Here is a 25269-nt window from a genome sequence, read left to right on the forward strand (position 1 = left end):
AAAAATAAATATTTAAGCATATATCAAAGAAAAAAAATTTTATATTCCTGGAAAAAACAGCCCAACTGATAGAAACTCAGATACTATCCCAAAAGCAATCCAAAATAATCCAGATATGAGGTACAAGAGCAAAAAAAAAAAATATTTCCCCCAGGAATCTGTTCCACCAGTTAGCCAGCAGACCTCCAAGTGTGTCAACGTCTTTACACACTTCAAAGTGAGAAAGGGTAAAAAGGGCATTTTTGTAGACTCGGGTAATAAGGGCGTTTTTGTAGACTCGTCAGCCACTTTTCTCAAGACTTCTAGGCAACCTCATTCTCATTTCAGACACAGGTGCACAATAATGCTTGTGCTTCTCTTGCACCTGTCAAGCAAATCCCCCACACACAGAAGCATGGATAATGGAACTTATTTGTTGTGTTGACATCTGCTATTAACTGGAATTGAAAAAAAAATTTAAATGTTTAATTTTTTTTTTGCTTATCTAAGAAATGCACGCTGAATTGCATAAAATGTAAATGCTATAGAAATATATAATCAGAAATACAAATTTCCTGTAATTCCACCAGCTAGAAATGACTATTGTTTAACAATTTGGTAGTACATTCAGCCAAATGTTCACTCTATAGGAGTGTGTGTATATGTATATGCATGCATATACATATATAAACAAAAATGAATTAACATTATTCATATACGTTTGTAATTCACACGAAATACTTCAAATGTAACCAACTGTGCAGTATAACCAATTGTCTTGAAAAGTCAATGTGAAGTAAATGAGAAGGAACAAAAGGCATTTGAAGGACCCCAGGGCTGACGAAAATGACAGACATGAAGGGGTTTGTATATTACATACTTGGGGAAGGACTGCTGGTTTATACAGATCTTGTCTCTGTTGGGTGAAAGATAACAGAATCTGATTTGCTAGTATTTTTTGTTTGTCTACTTTTCTACTTTGGCTTCAAAACAATTAAGAATTTCATGCTATCAGGAAGTAGACATCGGAATAAAATTTTATATTTCTGCTTTTATGTTTGGCCCATGACTGAATTTTTTTTCTTTTTCTATTTTTTTTTTTTTTTTTTTGAGATGGAATTTCGCTCTTATTGCCCAGGCTGGAGTGCAATGGTGCAGTCTCGGCTCACTGCAACCTCCATCTCCCGGGTTCAAGCAATTCTCCTGCCTCAGTCTCCCAAGTAGCTGGGATCACAGGCACCCACTACCACACTCAGCTAATTTTTGTTAGTAGAGACAGGGTTCCACCATGTTGGCCAGGCTGGTCTCGAACTCCTGACCTCAGGTGATCCACCCACCTCGGCCTCCCAAAGTGCTGGGATTACAGGCGTGAGCCACTGCGCCTGGCCTGAAATTTTAGAATTGAGGCTTATAAATTATCTGTGTCTGTTTGTATGTCTTGTATTGCAGAAATGCCACTGTAGTAAATACTTACAATTTTATATACCTTGGCATCTATTTTGAACATAAGTTTAACTTTCTCATACCAGAAACAGGGCTTAGTTTCCCTCAACAGCTTCCACCTGCCACCCCCAGTCCTCAATGTGGTTGATCCAGGATCTGCCTTATGCACCTCCTCTTTCTGGTGACGACCTCTTTAAGGGACAGTCTACCTGGCCGGCCCTGCCGGCCCCACACCCCTACATGGACTGTGGAGTATGCCACAGTGACCACCTCTCAGTTGCTATGTGATCCTGAAACTCATGACTGCCTGTTTTAAACTCACCAACTAAAACTCCCTGCAGGAAACCTGCTTGGACAATGCCCTGGCCCCCAGTAAAGGTGTTGGCCCATGGGTCCCACTCTCTCTTGCTCTATGCCTGACACTTCATTCTTTCTTCTTGTGACCTGGGGATAGAACACTGCCTTCCCAACTCATGGCGCCCTCCCTCTCTAGGATCTGGAAGTAATAAATCTTGGAACTTATTTCCTATCTTGGTGGTGTGTTGAATTTGCACATTCCATCTGAAGAACCAGGGGCTCTCCCAGGCTGCCTGGGTTTTCCCCGGGATGCCGGGGAAGAACACAAGGGCAGGCTCTGAGCACCAGAGCGATAGTCAGGCAGTCATAAACTGAAGAGGGGTCAGAAAAGAGCCACAAGGGCGTCTGCCAGGATAAGCACATTTTCCACGCGAGGAATGCCTGATACCGGACCAGACCACAAGGAATCAGGCTGTCCACCAGGTAAAAGGAGTGCCCGTGAAGGGTACCCAAGTAAACACTTGTGCCCTGTTCCCCAGCATTTTCTGTTAGGGCAGGGTCGTTAGCTGCTCTGGTACTGGAAGCCCAGTGTGGCAGGGGAGCTTTCAAAGCAGCTATTGTCTCCCATCCTGGGATAACCATCACGAGATGGTCTCACCAAATGAGAATATGATCGCTCTTAAGGATGTTCTGTTCTGACTGGCTTGGAAATAAAGAGGCACCTATAAATTGAATATTCCTAAAATTCCCATAAATTAAGGAAATTGAACTTCCAATAATACTTTCAACAGACTAAAAAAAGTATTCCTATAGAAACATAAATGTTTTAAGAATTCAAGTTCACATATTTAGGTAAATCTTTGGCAAATGAGATTAGGTGAATATTTGGGGTTTAATAAAAATAGTCATGTCTTCTATTAGTTGTCAGCATTAAGTATTATTATTATTATTTTTTAAGATGGGGTCTCTCGCTATGTTGCCCAGGCTGGTCTGAAATTCCTGGTCTCAGCAATCCTCCCATCTCGGCCTCCCGAAGTGCTAGGGTTATAGGCATAGTCACTGTGCCCAGCCAGATTACACATTGTTATTCTACTTGTGCATGTTCTTACAAAAGCTATACAGATTTACTGACCAAATAAGTGAACGTTACTCCTACTTAAGGTTTAAGACTATGAAAAAAATGTAAATTTGTGCTTAACCAAATTGAATCATTAATCTCACAAACCTTTTTCAACAATAATTTTTAAAATTATTTATTTATTTACTTTTGAGAGACAGGGTCTTGCTCTGTCGCCCTTGGGGGAGTGCAGTGGTGCATTTTTTTTTTTCCGGAGATAGCAAGGTGAACCCATTGCATGTTAAAATCTTAGTAATATTATGAAGTTAGTTTTGACCCCACAGACTTCCCTGAGTTCAATCCTAAAGTGTCAGTTTGCTCCAACTTTGTGATGGAAACATGTCATAGAAATCCAGGTACACTAGGGTTTGGTAAAACCACATATCAAAATCAGAATCAGGATTGAAATACATCAATGTGGATGATTTAGCTCGAGAAGAGCAATTGTACGATGGCTATGATGAAGAGTATGATTGTCCCATTTTAGATGATGACAGAGTAGCTGATGAGTGAGATAACCAAATGAGAGAATGTGGAGTTATCGTTGATTACCACGGTTGTGATATCTTCCCTGAATGCTGGTTTCATACAGTTTTTGTGCTGAGAACAGATGCCAACGTACTGTACGAAAGACTTGAAACGAAGGGTTATAATGAGAAGAAACTGAAAGACAATATTCAGTGTGAGATTTTCCAAGTTCTTTATGAAGAAGCCACGGCATCTTACAAGGAAGAAGTCGTGCATCAGCTGCCCAGCAGTAAACCAGAAGAGCTAGAAAATAATGTAGATCAGATCTGGAAATGGATTGAGCAGCAGATCAAAGATCATAATTCTTGACTTATAAGACTAGCTACTTTACAATCACTCTTGCTGATATATCTCTGCAGACATCATAGAAATTGTTAAAGTATCAGGAACACTTTATTAAAATCGTGTTGCGGGACTAGCAGGCGGATAGAATAAAGGTTTATGCCTGTGTTTCTTTTTCTCCATGTGAAAGCTAAACATTTGAAATACAAAAAATATAGCATTATCAAGGATTGAGACAAAACTGTCATTTCAATGCTTAAATTGCTAAAGAATAAATAAATCTGAAGAAACAGGTGGATATCTTTTAAGTTTATTACAGAAAAAATGCAGATGATCTCTTAAAATAAAGACTAAAGATTTTTTAAAAAGAGAAAAGTTTGCTCAATATTGATGAGCCCATTTCTTTGGTTTACTGTTTACCACATTCACCTAAAAAAAATAAGGGTTTATTCTTTTTTTTCGGTACAATTGGCTTAGATTCCAAAGATTCTGTGTTTTATGAGAATAACCTTCTTTGGTTTATATTGACTTTATTATGCCCTTGAGTATTCAAGAAATCCTGTCTCTTAGGAAAGAGCTAAGATTCTTTACAATCATGTTACCTCTGTGTTTACTTTTAAAATCTTTTACAGTCATTTCGATGAAATAAGTAGTCAAATATTGTTTCTAAGTTACATGAGCCTACTGGAATCAGGTATTCAAAATTTCTTGATAATTTTTGATATTTTACCTTCCCCAAATCAAATCCTAAATGATATATTTTGTACTTCAAACTGTCTGAGGCCGGGCATGGTGGCTTATCCCTATAATTCCAGCACTTTGGGAGGCCGAGGTGGGCGGATAACCTGAGGTCAGGAGTTTGAGACCAGCCTGGCCAACATGGCAAAACCCCGTCTCTACTAAAAATACAAAAATTACCCAGGCGTGGTGGCAGGCACCTGTAATCCCAGCTACTTGGGAGGCTGGAGCAGGAGAATGGCTTGAAACCCAGGAGGCAGAGGTTGCAGTGAGCTGAGATCAGGCCACTGCACTCCAGCCTGGGCGACAGAGTGAGACTCCATCTCAAAAACACAAAACAAAACAAAAAACTGTCTGAGATTCCCCAGACATACCTGGAAAATAACAAGTATTTGTGCTTTTACTTTAATAAAAGACAGATGCTCAAAATAATCAGGAGATCCATTTGATCTGTTACTATTGATAAGTTATATGGGGACAAGTTGTCAAATCAAAAAAGATACTTAGCCAGCCCTAGGTTAAATATATGTTATTAATATATAGGTGTTTATGTCCCCTCCAAACTAACCCTCTTTATGTGACATTCTTTGTTTATTCTAATTATATGCTTGGCATATTCATTGTGTGTTATGTCTTGGGACTATTTTGTTATATCTGAAGATTTTTTCTGTAAAGATTATATTCTTCCATTTTTATAAATTAGATGTAACATCCACTGTTCTTTTAAAATAAGGTTAATTATGGTGTTTCCAGATGCTGTATCTAGAACTTTTTTGGGTTGACTCCATTTTGCATACCATAACTAACTTTACTTATCAGTTGCCAATACTCTTGTAATGAACTCTCGATAAATTTAGTTTTGAAAATTATCAGTAATATGATAACCACAGCCATTTCTTTTGTCACCTACAGATTTCTGTTTTTCTCTGACACTTCCCTGATCAGCATCTGCAATCAGTTATAGGCCAGAGTGACTTACCTTCGACCAAGAAGGGGCTCTTTTAGAGCCCCGTGGAGAAGAACCATGCTGGGTACTTTTGGGTACAGGCTTCTTATGGCATTGTCTAAATAATGCTGAGACCCCACCAGGGGAAGAGGATTTCTATAACTCTCATTGAGAAGCAGAGGGATTCACGAGACTAACCCAAGATCAAGTGGAACAAAAATTAATGACTAGGCCCAGATGAACTACTGAAGGAGGACTGTGGCTTTTGTTTGCAGTATTGTTGCTATTTTAATGCTCTATATTCTGGATACATAAGGGACCCTTTCTCTTCTCCCTCTCTGTATCTCATAACAATTCAGTCCACTGTGCTTTTATAAACAGAGAGGAAACATTTGGAAATGGTATCTCACTATCCCTGCCTGATCCCTCCAGAATTGTGAAACTGTAATTGAGTATCCTTCTTTTCAGGGCAATATAATTATTTGCATAGATTAAAAACAATCCATCTTCCTAGTTACCAGGACACAACTGAAAACAGTGGCTATGCAACCACGGCCTTTGCTGGAATGTCATATTTGAGAGTGATATTCACTTACTCAGAAATAACCAGTCACCTAAGTCCTCAGGTTGATTTTATGGCACCAACGCTTACAAAGCCCTCTTGGGGAAACAAGCCTGGTACCTTGCTTACGGTGTTCTCAGCCTTACAGGTGAGTAAGGAAGGTCACTTTATGGTAGGCCCAAGATCCACTGAGTATGTTGGGCACCCCAAAACAAAAAAGGCATTCCCCCAAATTTATAGGCACTGCAGGTGAAATCTGAAAAAAAAAACCTGCGATACTTAAACTGTAGCAGCCTCCATTGTAAGGAGATTTAGAGAAAGAATAAGACGATTCCCTTTGGAATGGTATGAGCAAAGAAAGACTTTCCTAATTGCTATTTGGATGGTAGAAAAGATACCACTTGGTTTATATTCATCTTATAGCAGCAACACTACTTTTCTCCTTCAGTTTGAGACAACACTCCTTCAGTTTAACAACCGTATCTACATTTTCTACTAAAGCTTATAATGGTGGAATAATATAGCAACCACAAAGTGAAGGTACTGCCTCTGATTCTTGTGGCATGGCCACTGGCAGGGCATGGTTTGGAGGCCCACAAGTTTATGCGTATTCATGAGTTACTCATGGGTTTACTTGCATTCATGAAACACGAGAGGCAGCAAAAGCATAAAGCATATATCTTAACATTTTAGTTAAAAGAATGAGGATCTCAGAGCCGGGCATGGTGGCTCACATCTGTAATCCAGCACTTTGGGAGGCCAAGGTGGGCAAATCACTTGAGGTCAGGAGTTCGAGACCAGCCTGGCCAACGTGGTGAAACCCCGTCTCTACTAAAAACACAAAAATTAGCTGGGTGTGGTGGCAGGCACCTGTAATCCCAGCTACTTGGAAGGCTGAGGTAGGAGAATCGCTTGAACCCAGGAGGCAGAAGTTGCAGTGAGCGGAGATCGAGCCACTGCACTCCAGCCTGGGCGACAGAGCGAGACTTTGTCTCAAAAAAAAATAATAAAAAACCCAAAGTATAAGGATCTCAGAAATGAAAAAACATGTACAAAATTCTATTATATGGACAGCTCCAGGAAGCTGAAACCTTTATCTTATTATTAGCAATATGTTAATATGAGATATTACTCTTCCATTCTTCTGGACACATCTCACAAATTTAAGTATGTCAAGGTATCTACCACAGAATGCCTACTACAAAGAAGAAAAACAACGCTTTTCTGTTTTTAACATTGTTATTCAATGACAAAAAAACATGCAGGATTCTTTTTCTTAATAGGAAAAGCACACAGTTAGGCGCATCCAAAGGCAATCAGAGCAAACGTGAAAAAGGTGGTCACGTGAAATAATCCACTGACCAGTGAGAAACAATAACCAACATGAAACACTAACTACACAAAAGAATTTTCTGAAAGTTCTAAATGAATAGAGATGAGGGAGCCGGGAGAGACAGAGAGAAAGAATATTGAATGGATGATTATTTGGGAAATAGTAGAGCTGATTTTGTTTTAGTAAGACCAGAGGTAGGTCAAGTTAAACAGATATACTCATTTTCTTAGTGATAAATAGAAACATTTAAAAAAAAAAAAAACATTCTTTGAAATCTTTTGGGTTTAGGTATCAGCTCTTTGGTAAACAGTGAAATTAATTTTCCTTAAGAATAACTAAAAAAAGGAGATAATCCACATATTCACAAAGATTATTAACCTTGTTCATGACCAGTATAAACCCATCTAAATATATACAGTACTATCAGAATCATACATTTACATAAATTTTGCTATAGAGGAAATTAAAAACAATAAAATCCAATATGAAAAAAGATAAATTCTGGAAAAATGTCTTCAAATCCCATCCTGAGGATATTATATGACCTAGATCCCTGGCAGCTACATCATGTAAAGCACCTTCAGAAAGACTCAGTCTGTGGACCCAAGACACCGCAGATCTTTAAATGAGTAGCTTATTAAATATAATAATAAGCTGTAACATTCAATATAATAATGTTGATATCCCCCGTTTTTAATTTTATACATTCTGTGATCTAAAGATGGGTTCAATGTAAAAAATTGAGACTAAAATCTTTAACTTTCTTTTTTGTGTGCTTATTTTTGAGACAGGGTCTCACTCTTGCCCAGGCTGGAGTACAGTGGTACAATCATGGCCCAGAGCAGCCTCGAATTCCTGGGCTCAAGCCTCCCTAATAGCTGGGACCACAGGTGGCCACCATCATGTCCAACTAATATTTTAAAAACTTATTTTTAGTAAAGATGAGGTCTCACTTCTTTGCCCAAGCTGGTCTTGAACTCCTGGCCTCAAGCGATCCTCCTGCCTCAGCCTCTCAAACTGCTGGGATTACAAGCATGAGCCACTGTGCTCAGCCTTTAACTTTCTTATAGTAACAGTTTCATAATTTAATTGTCCTTCCTTATATATTTTTTCCCTTATGTGGACTGTGTTTTACTCAAATTCAGAGACTTTTAATATTCAGGTTGCTCTGTTTTTCTAAAAACTATAATACCTTTTCTGAACAGTCTCAAATAATACAGTAATAGTGATCCATACAGCACCAGTATCAGTTTTCAATACTTACTATGTTAAATATTTTTTTCTAAGTTTCATAGCAAAAAAAAAAAAAAAAGTACCTCCAAGTAGTTCATCATTAGTGTCTAAAGTGTTCAAACAATACATCTGCACCACCTCAATTAAAAAGATGTTTCATCTAGCAAACTCGGTATCTAACACTAAAGCTCCCACAGGGTCTACACATGCACCCAGCTCCTTGCTCCTTGTGGAAGTCACTGGGGACCCCCAACGTCAGTTCTTATTTTCACATCATCCTCTCCAGGAAGAGGGGCTGGGCAGGCAGAGGAAAAATAAGCCTGGGGTCCAGGTGTGTGGGAGAAGGGTGCAGGCCATGCTTGCAAGACAGGGCAGGTGGGAGGACAACATAGGGGGCACGCACAGGTGACACCCAGGAACATCCAAACATCCCCTTTCCCCAGACAGAGGGCCGTAGGGAATTCCAGCCCACCCAGAATAAGGGGCAGCAGCAGGAGGAAAGAAGCCACAGAGCCCAAGGCCGTGAGGTACAGGGAGGGTGCACTCTCACCTGCAGAGGAAAGACCGCCTCTGAGCTCTGGATCTTTGCTGGTGAACTCAAAAAACAATGTGCTCAAATTGCTTAAGCTAAGGTGTAGGGCAGAAACTCCTTATACGACCCACTCTAAGTATAACCCCAAACTCACCAAAGCAAATGGGCTGATCTTGGGGAAAACTATGCAAATTCATGGATTTCCTGGCTAATGCTACTATTTTGAGAAACAGACACATACACACCTCTACCTTCCAACTCCACAAGGATTACTCCATGGGCCAGGCATGGTGGTTCATGCCTGTAATCCCAGCACTTTGGGAGACCCAGGTAAGTGGATGGTTTGAGGCCGAGAGTTCAAGACCAGCCTGGGCAACACAGTCGAATCCCATCTCTAAAACAAACAAAAAAAATTAGCTGAGTGTGGTGGCATCTGCCTGGAGTCTCAGCTACTCATGAGGCCAAGGCTGGAGGGATCACTGGAGCCCAGGAGATCAAGGCTGCAGTGAGCTATGATCTCGCCACAGCACTCCAGCCTGGGCAACAGAGCAAGACCCTGTCTTTAAACAAAACAAAACAAAAGAAGAATTATACCACAATTTCAACCCTGTAAACTGTTTGATTCCTACTTTCCTATCCATGGTCCCTCATTTTTGTTAAAACTTCACCTGAGGAAGTAAAGTGACAGAAAAATACCAAAAACAAAAAAAGGACAAAAAGACACAACCTATAAATTCTGGGATAATATTTTAGTACTGCTTTTAATGATGAGAACTAGATTGCAAATAAATAGCAAATATACTTCAAAATGAAAAGCAGAAGATATTTCTGCAGAAAAATAAAACAACACAACTTCAAAAAAAAAGTTTTCAAAATTGAAAATCACCGATAAGGGAGACCAGAAGAAGAAGTGCTTCATACCGAGCTGCTCTGGGTTGACAGTCACTGAATATTATATTCTTTTCCTATAAAGACTCACTATTGATATATGAACTAAGTCTAAAGTCATATCCAAAAGTCACAAAAGGATATGCCAAAAATCTATTTTAAATGCCTCATAATTTTTTTAACAAACCCTGTTATAATGCCTCATTAATTTTGAATTGCAGTTTTTGTCATTCTATTTAACCCCTGCTGAATAATCATGTTTTTATTCCCCTTTTTAAAAAATGAATCGAAATTACCCTGGATTAATATCAAATAATTTATATTCCTAAATATTATTTGGAAGGCAATAACTTTTTTAAAAGTGTGAAGAGTTAAAGACGTAAGGAAAGGCAAAGAAATAAATATAATTGAGGGTCAAGCACGGTGGCTCAAGCCTGTAATCCCAGCACTTTGGGAGGCCAAGGCGGGTGGATCACTTGAGGTCAGGAGTTTGAGACCAACCTGGCCAACATGGTGAAACCCCGTCTGTACTAAGTACAAAAATTAGGCCGGGCGTGGTGGCTCACGCCTGTAATCCTAACACTTTGAGAGGCTGAGGTGAGCGAATCACCAGGTCAGGAGATCAGACCATCCTGGCCAACATGGTGAAAACTTGTCTCTACTAAAATACAAAAAAAAGGGCCGGGCACGGTGGCTCACGCCTGTAATCCTAGCACTTTGGGAGACCGAGGTGGGCGAATCACGAAGTCAGGAGAGAGAGAGAGAAAGAATTGGGGAGGAAATAATTGTTCCTCAAGAGAACAGACATACAACTTTCCTGGGAAAACCACTCACATTTAAAGTAAATTCTAGCCTTTAGGACAAATGCGTGCAGCTCTGCATTTCTGTGTCTACCTTACCCCGTGTCTGAGGAGCATAACAAATGAAGCCACTTGTCCCTTATTAACACGAGTCTCTGATGTCAGTGGAAATAAGCCGTAAGGTTTGCAGGCCTCCCCCGCCCTCCGCCCTTCCTTTCTTTGGTTCACTCTCTTGGCTTCCTCCTCCGCTGTGGCAGTTCCAGGAGATGCGTCCAGCCACAACAAAGCTCTGAGGACCCGGGGAGCATTTCTTCCCAGGGCTATCACAAGTGAGAGAACACTTTCCAGAAACCTCCCAGGAAGGCTTCCCTTCACGTCTTGTTGGACAGAAGTGAGTCACAGTCTCGAACTAATTAGTGGTAAGAGGAAGAGAATGCCGGTGATGTGCTGAGACATCAGGCGTTCGAGGACGGGGTGGACACGGGGTGGTGGGAGCAGCGCGGTGGGAGGGTCGCTTGGTGTGAACAGCTCCGCGGGAAGGGGCCGCTGCCTAAAGGAGAAGGACTCATACCAGGGAGGCGCAGTGCAGAGCACTTTTTATCTCCAGGCCCTTTACTCCCTTTTAAAATAAAAATAAGGATTCAAGTTTGCTACTTCAGCAAGCTATTATTTTGTTTGAGTTTCTGCATATCTCAAACAGATTAATTTGATATTTCTAGACCAATTTAGCACAGTTTACTATCATTAAGCTCACTCCCCCCAGATGGTGCATGTAGTAAGCTAGACCTTAGGAGCTAGCAGCTGTAACTATTTAAATTGGGCCTGCACATCTCTCCTTTGCTCAGTGCATAGAATGCCTACCAGCAGAGCTTTTCTTTCCTTTTCTTTTTTTTCTTTTTTCTGAGGTGGAATCTTGCTCTGTTGCCCAGGCCAAAGTGCAGTGGCAGGATCTCGGCTCACTGCAACCTCCACCTCCTGGGTTCAAGTGATTCTCCTGCCTCAGCCTCCGGAGTAGCTGGGACTACAGGTGTGCACCACCACAACCAGCTAATTTTTTGTACTTTTAGTAGAGACAGGGTTTTGCCTGTTGGCCAGGCTGATCTCAAACTCCTGACCTCAGGTGATTCACCCACCTTGGTCTCCCAAAGTGCTGGGATTATAGGCGTGAGCCACCATGCCTGGCCAAAGCAGCAGATCTTAAATAGATTTCTTTGGCTAGCTCCTCTCTCAGTGCCTGTGGGTCTCCCAGTGGGAAATGTCCTCCGTCCATGGCCTCTACATTTACATGGCCTAAGACGACCACTGAGGCACAGGAGATCCACCCTGGTTGGTCCTCATTTCTACCACGTCCAGTCCAAAACACATTTGACAATTTCTGAACCACATATTTACAAGGCATGCAAACTCAGTTATTGAACAAAGAAAACACATTTTCAAAAAGATGGAGTTCTTTGAAGATCCTATTTAATGTTTTCTGTAGAAATATTTTATCTCATACACAGCAAGAAAAAAACATGCTAATGGGGGCTGACGGCAACTGTTAGGCTATCAAGAGGCAGCTGTTTTTTAAATGGCTTCATCAAGCAACATCTGCTGATAGACCCCACACCTGTTACAACCAGCACATCCCCGCCACTGCCAGCTCTGGGTACACTCTGCCAAAAGTGATTTATCAAAGCAATTACAGATCACTGAAACAGCTGTGTTGGAAACCAAGGGCACCTTCGATCTTACAGACCTCACCGGCCGGGTGGTCGGCACTAAAGGCCCTATCTTTCTGCGTACAGCAGGTCTGAACAATGGAAATGATTTACATGGATATTTACAGAGGGTGTCATGTTCGAGGAAGTGTGGCAGTTCCCCTAAATGTGTGATAACAACATACCCATGCTGTATGTTCAAGAAAAAAAAAATAAATATCACCTGTTCTTTGGATGAGTCACTGCTCTTTCAACTTGAAAGTTAAATTTAAAATCAAAGCTACAAGAGTGTATGCTTCCAGCCAAGTGCACCATCTAATGGAAAACAGCCAAAGGCCTGGCATTACTGCAAACTGTAAAACTGCATTCATAAAATATTAGTGTCTCCATTACAACAGTGAAGTACTCATTCCAGGACCCTTTACTTGAAGGACAGGAAACGGCAGGAAAATCATCCATTTTATATGAAAAGTGGCTCAAGTATTCTATTTTCCCTGCTCAGGAAGGCATCTGTGTCCCTGCAGCTCTCTTTCCTCCTGCCTCCAGCTGGCCTGCCACACTGCATCTGGGCTAGGCCTTTCCCACCCTCTGGGCATCTAGCACTCTTTTTATTCCCACCACTGGGACCCTTTTATCTTCTTTCCACTGCAAGGCTCCTTCCCTGGGGAAGCCAGACCCAAATGAGCTGTAATTCCCAATCTACTGCCTCCGCAATAAAGACATGATTGGAGCTCTCTGAAATACACTTTCTTTTCAGCGTCTCCATATGACTGAGAAATAGAAAACTCAATCTAAAAAGAGGTCACAATGCTCAATAAATGACAGCTGTAAGTACCCTATCACAACTCACACAGGTCTATTGACAGATCTCAGTTCTTTCAGGAAGATTCTAGTGATATTGGAGATGAGGAAAGCATCTCTCAAAAACTGAGGAAGCAGATCCCCCAAGCGGGCATTTCTGACCGCAGAACTCAGTCTTCTGCCTCCTGGGTGAGATGACAGAGCACAGTTTCATGCTAATGGCCTACATCTCACCCCCAAAACAAAGATTCTCAATGGGAGGATGACCATCAGCTCAGAATCACTGGAGGAGCTTTTAGGAAAGGCTATACTCCTATCCTCACCCCATGCCCAGAGACTCTATTTTGGCCCTGGCATGCCTGTGGTCAGTAAGTCCAACAAGAGACACTGTGTGGACTGTCCCGGAATTTTGAGGGTCATTTTCATTAAAGACACATGGTGGTCTCTGGGAGTGGGAAAAGAGGAGGCAGGTCAGAGAGACCTACTCTCCTCCAAGTTATAGCTGCAAAACAAAGGACGGTCAATATGCAGACATGACCCTCACCCAAGTTTGTGCTGAAGAAAATAGCTAACATTTTTTGAGCAGTTCTATATATCAGGTACTATCTTAAACTCTTTGCATGTTTCAATTCAATTAGCACAAACCCTTTGAGGAAACTGGTACTATTATTAATATCATCCCTGTTTTATACACAAAGAAGTAGAGGCACAGATATTAAGTAATTTGTTCAACACCATGGAACTCACAGAGCAGGTGAGTAGCAGAGCTGGGATTGAACCCAGGCATCTGGCTCTGGGGGCAACGCTTTAGCAACACTGCACTGCAATGCACAGTCTTGAAGAAGAGAATCCATCCTTTACTGAAAGAAGACCGTCTCTCAAGTTTAGGAAGAATATTCAAAAATAAGTGAAGTACATGATGATGATTCCATGATTACTGAGTGATGGTTAACAGCACCAGAAATGTTTTAAACATGTTCACTCAAAAAGTAAAAGGGAAATTCATGCATCTCTTATTTACTCAGAAAATATTTACTGAACACTTACTTTGTTTGTGATGCTATATCCTGCTGAGTATTAAGAGATGAACAGGATATAGACTATGTCCTTATGGGCTCATATTCTAGCAAAGATGTAAGAACAAGCAAGTATCAGAGCATATGCAAGCTATTACTTGTTTTGCACCCTATTTGAGAAACTTTTAGGAATTTAAGCACTCTATCTGGTGTGTAATTCTTTAATTTTTTTAAACCACTATCAAAATAAGTATGCTCTATTTGTTCCTTCATATCTCTCCAGGTCTCCAGGCTCAGGAAAGCCTCTGTAAACATTTCTGTGCTCTGACCCACAGCTTGCCTTCACATGCAACAAGCTGGATTGGCAGAGATGGCTCCAAAACGAGATTCTAAAACTTAGCCACTCATAAAAAGCTATCCTGTTGATAACTCGCATTAAAAATGTTGCTGAGGATAATAATCAATATTTTGAACAACAAAATCCAGAAGGAGTAGAATAAACCAAATACTTGGATAAAAAAATTATATTCATGTATTTCTGTCAGAGTGCTGGTATCTATACAGAGCTTCTTTGGGTTCTGTGTCTGATGATATTCAACAAGTAACAAAGAAAACAGGTCAAAATTCATCATAATATTTTATATTTCTCCCTCTGAAAAGATGTGTAACTATCAATGTCAATGACCTACATACTGCAAGCTAAGATTACAGAGGTAAAAAAATTGCTTAACTGGATCCTCAAAATAAAGTCTCAACAGGACAGGCGTGGTGGCTCACGCCTGTAATCCCAGCACTTTGGGAGGCTGAAGCAGGCAGATCACTTGAGGTCAGGAGTTCAAAACCAGCCTAGCCAACATGGCAAAACCCTGTCTCTACTAAAAAAATAAAAATAAAAAAAAATAAAGAAAGAAAATTTAGCCAGGCATGCTGGCGGCTACCTATAATAATCCCAGCTACTCGGGAGGCTGAGACACGAGAATCACTTGAACCTGGCAGTGTGGAAGCTGCAGTGAGCCAAGATTGGGCCACTGTACTCCAGCCTGGACAACAAAGCGAGACTCCATCTCAAAAAAAAAAAAAAAGTATCAACAAATTTGAAACAAGTGTATTTAAAATAAGTCTAAAAAAAACGAGACTCTGACTGATTTATAGAGTGATTTTTGCCATTAAAAATGGGTATTAAACCAAAAAAAAATCTAATGGAAGCTATAGCTTATGAGATTCTATAATTCTTCATGGAATCATATTTTTTTTCACTCTTTAAGAGAAACTGAAATAATGCCATTACAGGTGTTTAGTGTGTCTTTTGCGAACAGTGACCTATGTGTTCATCTCAAAAATCGTTTCTCTTGACTTGGCCTCTTACTGTTCTCTTCTCAGAGAAGGATAAACTCTATTTAGAGAAGTTTTCTTAAGTGGCCATTAAAATTCACCCATCCTCGCCAGGAATGGTGGACTAAGTAGTTTGAAATAGACTCCTCACTGTGAGCCCTCAGAAAAGCTGGACAAGATGCAAACAAACAAACAAGCCCCAGCGATTTGCAGACGTTGCCCAGCGACTAAGTCAGTGAGTCATGGGAGAAGAAACCCGTGGAAGAAGAGGTGAACCGGCGTCAGAAGCCCACACTCCCTGGGGACAGCCAGCCTTGCAGAGGCAGAACCCCAGCTCCACATCATCTCAGTCCCTGCTAGGAAGATAAAGACAAACTAACAAGGCATATTAGATACGGAACATACGATTGAAAACAACAGATAAGAAAAACAGAAATTAAGCGGAGCCAGAAAAGACAGTTATTTCAAAAGAAATATGCATAATATGTTCAAATAAATAAAAGACAGGATTAATAATTTTGGCAGAGAACTGGAGACGGTTTTTAAAAATCAAACAGAGGGCACGAAGGCTCCCGCCTGTAATCCCAGTACTCTGGAAGGCCGAGGTAGGAGGATTGCTGGAGACCAGGATTTGAGAACAGCCTGGTCAACGTGGGGAGACCCCATCTCTACAAAAAATAATTTAAAAAAATAAAATGGAATAACAAGGACTGAAAAAAAATACATGTTAAAACTCAATATGTGGATTTAGCATCAGAATAGACTTACAGAGGGTCAGAAGTGAAATGGAAAATAAATCAGTAGAAGATATCCAGAATGAAATAAGGAGATACAAGAGGAAAGAAACAGAGGAAAATCATGAGACATGGGCTATAGAAGCAAAGGATAACACACGGGATTGCGTTCCCAGCAATGGAGGTGTGAGGAAACAGGCAGAAGAAATCACAGCAGAGAAGTTTCCAGAACAGATTAGACAGGAAGGCCTGTGACTCCCAAGTAAGCAAACAACAAAAACAATACTCTGGTACACCAATCACAGTGAACCTACAGAAAACCAAAGATGAGAACAGCCTAACCCCAGAGCCTGTGGCCGCAGCCGACGTCAGCATCTCTCTTCTCGCGGTTCCACATCCATGCCCGGGCCACACCAAGGCCATGCTGCTCTTCACACAGGCTCCAGGCTTTCCCACCTTTCTCACCTTCGTACCTTCTACCCTGCACCTTCGCAATACTCAGAACTCACGACTGACAGTGCTCATCGACTGACAGTCCTGTCTGCAGGGGTGCCCAGATCGTATATTACCTGCAAGTGCTACTTCAAATTTAAAACTAAAAAGAAAATAAAGTCATTAGGGCCACGAGACACACCTGAGTTTCAAATCATTTTCCTCACTACGGAAATAGCATGTAGCCTGGCTCACGTGAAAACATAAAAATGTCAGGCCCAGACCTTACCATTCTCCATTCCAGTAGAGGCATTGCTTCAGTCATTAGCTGGTGAAGGATATTTCCTATAAACTTTCCTTTTTTCAATATTAATATTCAATTACAAGATTTTTTTTCTTTAGGAAATAGAAACAATTTTGTGCTTAATAGAATCTAATACTTTAATATATCCTTATACATAAAAATATGTGGCATGCGCCTGTAGTCCCAGCTACTCAGGAGGCTGAGGCAGGAGAATTGCTTGAACCCGGGAGGCAGAGGTTGCAGCGAACCGACATTGTGCCATTGCACTCCAGCCTGGGTGACAGAGCGAGACTCCATCTCAAAAAAAAAAAAAAAAAAAAAAAAAAAAAGAGGCCATGTTAAGTTCCAATTTCAGTTTAACACAGATTATCATACAATCCTTTCACAATTCCACTGTATACTTTTAAAATCAGGAAACTAAATTTTAGTGTTTCTGTTGACTCATTACAGCATATCAACATAAACTTCTCTCCCCATGCTCATATCAAAAGATCTCAAACTACTGGGAAATTGTATATTTAAAATTTAATGTTGCTGGCTGGGCACTGTGGCTCAAACCTGTAATTCCAGCACTTTGGGAGGGCCAAGGAGGGCAGATCACTTGAGGTCAGGAGTTTGAGACCAGCCTAGTCAACATGGTGAAACCCCATCTCTACAAAAAACTTAAAAAACTAGCCAGGCGTGCTGGCGGGTGCCTGTTGTCCCAGCTACTCAGGAGGCTGGGGCAGGAGAATCACTGAAATTCAGGAGGTGGAGGTTGCAGTGAGCCGAGATCACGCCAGTACACTCCAGCCTGGGCGACAGAGTGATACTATGTCTCAAAAAAATAAAATAAAATAAATTTAGTGTTACCTTTTAAAAATTTGTATTGTTCTTCCTTCTAACCTGTGAAATAATAAACGATGGTCCTTCATCTATATTGCTATCTAAATTTGTGCCCCTAAAAAACTCACTCAACCTTTAAGCAAACAAATCAGGACTTTTTTTTTTTGAGATGGAGTCTCACTCTGTTGCCCAGGCTGAGTGCAATGGCGTGATCTCAGCTCACTGCGAGCTCCACCTCCTGGGTTCACACCATTCCCCTGCCTCAGCATCCCAAGTAGCTGGGACTACAGGCACCTGCCACCACGCCTGGCTAATTTTTTGCATTTTTAGTAGAGATGGAGTTTCACCCTGTTAACCAGGATGGTCTTGATCTCCTGACCTAGTGATCTGCCCGCCTCGGCCTCCCAAAGTGCTGGGATTACAGGTGTGAGCCACCATATCCAGCCCACAAATCAGGGCTTTAAGCCTTTGTCTTTAATTTTAGAGTCTAAAAACGAAACAAGTTTACATGAGAGGTGTTTAGAAACAAATGAAACTTCTTCTAGGATAAATCACTTGTTTAAATTCTGCTAAGGTCCCAAGGCAGTAGTTTCCAAACTTTGCTTTGCATTAGAATCACCTCAGGAGTTTAAAAAAATCCTAGTGGCCAGGGTACACCCCGTATTAATGACACCAGCATGTCTGGGATTGGGGCCAGGCGGCCATGTACCTTACAGATCCCCAGCTGAGTCCAATGAGCAGCCCAGTCAGGAAGCACTACCCTAGGGCATTAGGAGTTTTTGATTCATTCAAGCAAAGGCTGTGTGGTGAACTGTAATAAGGAATGGATTAGGAAGAAAATCCTGTGAAAGAGGGGAAACCTAGGTCTTGTTCCTTCTGCTATTGGCGAGATGCAATACAGAAGGTGGATTATTTGCTCTCACTAGGTGTTCATCTCCTCCATGTTAAGGACGGGGTGCTGCACTGGGCTGGGGAGCTGCTGGCCAGGAGGGTCTCAAGTGGGGCCAGAGAATATGTATTTATTTATTTTTGAGACAGAGTCTCACTCTGTTGCCCAGGCTGGAGTGCAGTGGCATGATCTCAACTCCATTGCAACCTCCCCTTCCTGGGTTCAGGTGATTCTCCCACCTCAGCCTCCTGAGCAGCTGGAATTACAGGTGCCCACCACCAGGCCTGGCCAATTTTTGTGTTTTTTTGTAGAGACGGGATTTTGCCATGTTGGCTAGGCTGGTCTCGAATTCCTGACCTCAAGTGATCCGCCCGCCCCAGAGTGCTGAGATTATAGGCATGAGCCACCATGCCCGGCCCAGAAAATCTGCATTTAAAACCTGCTTTGAGTGATTCTTCACACAGAACCAGAAGTGGTGGATCCCTTTCAGAAATGACATTCTAAATTATGAGGGCAAAGTTTATTAATACGCTTAAAATATTTTTAAAAGAAGACTTAAATTTGAGCAAGTTAGGCAGTTCAATCTATGAAAATATTTTAGTTCCTGAGCACAGCAGTTGAAGGCAGATATGGAAGTGTGTATTTGTAATTTTGTATTTTGCCTCCCTCTCTGAGCACTCATTCTTTTTTCATTACTCAAGACAATAACGCCACCTTATATTCATGGAGCAATTACTATTTGATCTACAGAAGAACGCCAGAAGGTCAAACGGGTACCCATCTCCCATTCATATGCCATTTACAGTGAGATGCCTCATAAGGAAGAAGGGGCCACGCTCCCACCCAGGATGCCTGTCCCTAACCCAGTGCTTCCACAGACCAAGCCCATCAGGTCCAGGGCTATCCCAGGCACAGGGCAGCAATACCACTCATCTGAAATAGTAACTTCCATTGTGGGCAAATGAGAAAGTCAAACCTCGTGCCTTTTGATCAAACAGGACGGAGTATTTTTATGGTGAGTAACAAGTAACTCAACACTCAATGTTTACTGAGCACTTAAAAAAAAAATGCCAGACATGGTACAACGTAGAGTACCAATAGAGAGGAGAGGTACCACCGCTTCCCTGGGCAGACACTGGCAGAGGGTAAAGGGCACAAAGCAGAGCTGTGGACCAGCTGCCATGGGACGCATCGGCAGGAGAGGTACGGGAACGGTAGTAGATGCAGAGGAAATTGATTCTTTCTTTCTTTCTTTGCAAAGGAACTAGGTCAAGTGGCTATGCAGCAGTAGGAAGAAGACTGAGAAACAGGGATGCAAAACACAAACTCAGCCACGGTGTCGCCAGCATTCTAGGAAGGGCCCCACCCCTGGGAGGCAGCACGCTGAGCAGGTCCCACAGGCTGCCGTGGAGTCAGAGTGCGCAACGCCATCGTAGAGCAGGTGCCTTGGTGTTGCCACACCGCAAATATGTTACGGGACCCCAACAGTCTCTCTCTCTCTCTCTGTCTCTACACATCTGTTGCTTTACCTAAAATAGGATTCCTTTCAATTTTTTTGCTCCACTTTTTTTCTGAGACAAACCAGAAAGCACGAGTACAGAAATCTAAGTTTCTATAAGTTACAGCCAACTTTCATGAAATCTGTGTAATTTTAAATGTCTTTTAACCATTGCCAAGAAAAGAAGCAAAGGAGTCAGGTTTCTCTTCCGCAGGTCAAATGCAGCCGCCCATCTGTTCAAGCCTGAGTATCAGGACCTGGAAGCCCCATGTAGACCTGTCTACTCTGTCATTCTTTTCATCTGTTGCTTTTCAATCGGTATGGTTTTTCCCTACCATTTTGAATTCAGGTTTCACTACATTATACTTCCTTGGCCTCATAAAAATGAGGCACAAGGTATAATATAGAATGGTTAATTTTAAATTTAAGCAACGCAAGTAGATATTGAATGATCAAAAACTTCAAAATCCTCGTTATATTACTCATGTAAGAGGATAAGGGGAGTTTTTTAGAGGAAGAGCAAGGTTTTAAAGCCAAAACCACAAAGGAAAGGGTCTACCTGAGTGTTAGTATATAAACCCTTCACTCTGATGGCTTGAGGTCAAGCCTTGGTTAGTTCAAAAGTGAATGAATGTTTGGATTCTTTACCTCCTACCTAGTAAATATTTATTCCAATTATAAAATGGCAAGAAACACTAGCACAACCAAAATTCTCTGCTTGAGAAAAGCTACAGGCATTTTTACAAGAAATGCATTAGCAAAGTGATATGAGAAAGTTTGGTCTATCCATAATAACTCTGTCCGGAATGCAACCAACGCTTTCAGTTTCATATTCTGAGTTTTCCAGCATTTACCCATAATCAATTTTTTAAAATAAAAGACAAGTCAGATAGACTAGTTTATGTTTCATTGACCCAGAGAAGAACATTATGATGTATCAGCATTTGAAAGTTTAAAATAATATTTTTACACACTGACCTTTTTGCCTTTCCCACTTTTCTTCAGTTCCTCATGAGGTTTGATGAGGTCCTTAAAGCTGTCACATGAGCCATCTAAAACATCACGCCTTGTTGGTCTATTTTTAACACCTAAAACCCAAGTGGATTAAAGATTAGTTAGAACTTTACATGGACTAAATACTACTTAAGCAAAACAAAAATCACATTTATGCATAATGGAAATAGGAAGTTATAGGCCTTTTAAATAAATTGTATATGTCTTCTTTTTGAGATCTATCTAGAACTTTCAGTTTATTACATTCCAGTAGCCTATGCAATTCACTTAACTCAGTGGTCAGTAACAATTAGGTTACAATGTTCTACAGCATCAACTCTGTCCATTTGATAATGCAAGAAAATGTATACCCACACCTTACGTACTCTTCAAACTTCAATTCTTAGATTTTAAAATAATGACAAAGAACAGCTCTTCAGAGTAGGCAGTTCCATATTAGAGGCAATAATTAATTTAAGTTTTGGGGTCAGTTTGAGATTTTCTAGAAATTAGTCTTCAGTACAGAGCTTCAGGCTTCAAACTACAAATGATGGATGATTTTACTCCCCCCAAGTTTCCACCTTAGACCAGCGTCTTGCCATGAAGACACACAAACCAAAACGATACTCATTCAAGTGAAATATGGTTTCCTTAGATGCTAACCTGTGTAGACCTAAATAACCCACAACAAAATGTGAAATGTGTACTTTGATTTTAATCATCTACTGCCTCAGAGGGTGCTTCTTACTCTCACCCTTCCTGCTCCTTCAAACAGTTTGCCTACTTTATGACTTAGATGGGATTTTGAAGGAGGAGCTACCATGGACCATAACATGGTCTCAATGGTATAAATGCAAACTTTGATGCAAAAGTTATGTAGCAGCCTAGCGGGTACTAGAACCTGCTAGTCAGGTGATAGCTAAACTGCATTGTTGATTACCTAATGATTAACAAATAGCTAATGATCTACCCACTGGAGATGCAAAATGCACAAGATATAGTCCCACTCTTAGGGAGCTCACAACCCAATAGACAATGTAGACATAGACGAATAAATATAATGCAAGGTGAAATTAACATCAGTGCCCTCAGAAATTAAAAATCATATAACATGAGAAAGACTTCTTTGCAGATAAAATTCTATAAAGCCAGCTATAACTAAGTTTGGAGACTCTAAGGTAAAAACTGTCACTCTTTTCAAAAACAGGGTCCTATCTAAGTGAAAAAGGATGCAAAATAAAAATGTTAATACTTTCCTGAATTCAAGCTAGCTGTTATTTGCAGCCTGGGCCCTGGACAGATTTTAAGGTCCAGTTCTAAACCACAAACCTACCAACCTACACTCTTTGCCATAATCCCTAATACTGAATCCCCTGGAGACTCAAACCAGTCACATCCTGACTGATCCCGTACCTCCTCAGGTATCCTTTATGGTTGACTTGCACTGACTTTTCTCCCAGGCCCACTTTATCCCCTAGGGTAGAATATGAATGCAATCTTTTTCATTTTTAAGATTAAAAATAATTATAATTATATCTACTATGCACTTATTTTTCTTTTTAAATAATAATATTTACTTGAAGCATGAGTGTGTCAAAATCAGAAAAGCAGTGGACTAGAGATATAATTTGGGATACAGTGCTGTTATTGAAACATGAAAAAATTTGCAGCTTCCTAGTGTAGTCAATGAAAGTTTTATAACAGCCACTTGCCTCAGTTCTTGCCGAACAACGAAACAGGCTGTAAAGCATTTTATAAACATAAAGTTCTAGGAAATGCAACACGATCTTTAAAAACTTAAGACAGACTGATATTGTTAACAACATGTTTTCACAATTTCACAAATCCTGCAGTCAAAAAATAATCTAAGTAAATGATTTATTAATTGGTTATTGAAAACATTTCATAAACTCTGCCACAGTAATTTGCCAGTGTGTTTTAACAATGACCTCAGTAAACCCAAAGCAGTTGAGAGTGCAAATTACTTCTGAAAACATCTGTGGAAAGATTAGTTGGACTCCATTTTTGGCTGGAAGTCTGCAAACAAACACCTACTCTCCTCTTCCTGACTCTCCCACTTCTTGGATGACTCTTTTCGTGTATGCTCCTAAGTGTGGTTTTTTTCATGGGTTGTCATCAGCTCCCTTCTCACTCCCCAAGGTGATTTCATCACTTCCCATAAACTCATCCATTACTGAAGAGACCTAATTCTCTGTACCTTGTCCAGACCTCCCAGCTGAGGTACGGCTGGATATATCCAACTACCTAATGGACATCTATTTTGAATGTCTCCAAGAAATTCCAACTAACATGCACCCTTTAGCTGCTCTTCCTCCAACACACCCCAGTTGGATGAATGTCTTCTTCGGCTGGGGCTACCACAACAAAATACCACAGGTTGGGTGGCCTGAAGGCCGAGATCAGGGTGCCCCCATGGTCGGGTTCTGGTGAAGGCTCTCTTTCTGGCTTAAAGGAAGCTATCTTCTTGCTGTCTTCACATGGCATAGCGAGAGGAAGCCAGTTCTCTGGTGTCTTTTTATAATGGTCCTAATCCCATCATGAAGCTCCTACCTTTAAGACCTCATCTAAACCTAATAACCTAATTATCTCCCAAAGATCGCCCTCTCCAAATGTTATCCCATTGAGGGTTAGAGCTTCAATAAATAAATGTGGGGGTCAGAGGACACAATTCGGTCCACAGTATTTCCCTGTGAAAGCATGTATCTTCCTCTCTCATTTTCCTCCCAACCTCATTACACACACAATTCATTGACTTCGTTTTCACAAAATGATCATATACAGAAATGAATCTGACAGCCCCCACATTTTCATCTTTCAGTTATCTGAAATTTCACCATTTGGAAATTAGTTTGGATTAATAATACCAACAAAATGCAAACACATCAATGAAAGCTAGTAAATGGTCACTCATTCACCTCTCAGTGTGAATTAGTTAAATCACAACCTTCAGCTACTCAACAGAGATAAGCAAGATTAAGGAAAAGTATTGATACTCAGGGAAGAGAGAAGAAAATGTCTAATATGATCACTTTGGAGCCAGAACCAGGCCAAGACAGTATAAGGACACAGGTAACTTAAATACTAGGAAAGGGAGAGATGAAGAAGTGGACATTGAAAAGACTATAGGAGAAACTTGGCTCGTGTCTAATTTTGTCTAGAGCTAAAGCTGAAGAAATAACTCTTATTTTTAACATTTATTTTCCTCTACATCCTACTTCCAAGATACAGAATTAAGACCAACAATGCTAATACTAATAATACATTTAAACAATTAGTATTTACTCATACAAGGCACTATGCAAGAGTCAAGGGTTGAAAAGGCTTCTGAAGGCTGAATAATCCATAATTTGAACATGTAAAAATATACACTTAACATTATCCAATAAGAAATTTCTTCTAAGCTTCAAAAATTTGAATATGAAATTATTTAACAATGTAGTATGCAAAATATTAAGACTGGAAAGAACCTTAAAAGACACCTAGGAAAAATTCCTTTCCAGAGATACCTTTGGGATATATGCAAGTTGTACGGGTTCTACACAAGTAAAACCCCACTAACAAGAGACTGTACTCATACTCATCTATTAGAATATCAAGTTCACTTTGTTCACTCTGAAAAAGACAGAAACAACACTCTTCAATAGATAATGTGGAATTTTATCCTTTGTAATCATTGTAGAGATCATTACAATATCAATTTTATGTGTGTAAATTTGTTTTAATTCCCACGGAAAGTAATTGCTCCGACTTTTGAATTTCCTGATACTTGTGTGTAAAGTAACTTGACTGTACCTTCCCTACTTAGCTAAGTTCTTTAAAGCAAGGGGATAGAGCTTTCAATTAACCTAACCTCTCACTGTTTATACATTGGACATAGTAGATACGGAGTAAACATCTGATAAAAAATGAATATGTAAATGAATGAATGAATCAACCAAACAGTTAAATGGTCAATAGCCTTCTGTTAAGACTGACTAACCCAAACCAAGTTGCTAGGATTGCTTAATTTTGCAGCCCCAGTGAGTTGGGCTGGCAGATGATGGGAA

General features: G+C 40.6%; 1 protein-coding gene and 1 pseudogene across 1 annotated transcript in view; one reads left to right on the forward strand and one right to left on the reverse strand.

Moving 5' to 3' along the window:
• MCPH1 (microcephalin 1) overlaps positions 1 to 25269 on the reverse strand; it is a 111501-nt gene that overhangs the window by 41742 nt on the left and 44490 nt on the right. Inside the window, exon 9 of the mRNA XM_050801080.1 lies at positions 21188 to 21297. Coding sequence (XP_050657037.1) covers positions 21188 to 21297 — 110 coding nt within the window. The remainder of the gene's footprint in view (positions 1 to 21187; positions 21298 to 25269) is intronic.
• On the forward strand, positions 3168 to 3673 carry LOC126961084 (adenylate kinase isoenzyme 6-like; annotated as a pseudogene).

This window comes from Macaca thibetana, chromosome 8 (assembly GCF_024542745.1).
Source record: "Macaca thibetana thibetana isolate TM-01 chromosome 8, ASM2454274v1, whole genome shotgun sequence".
Taxonomy (NCBI): Eukaryota; Metazoa; Chordata; class Mammalia; order Primates; family Cercopithecidae; genus Macaca; species Macaca thibetana.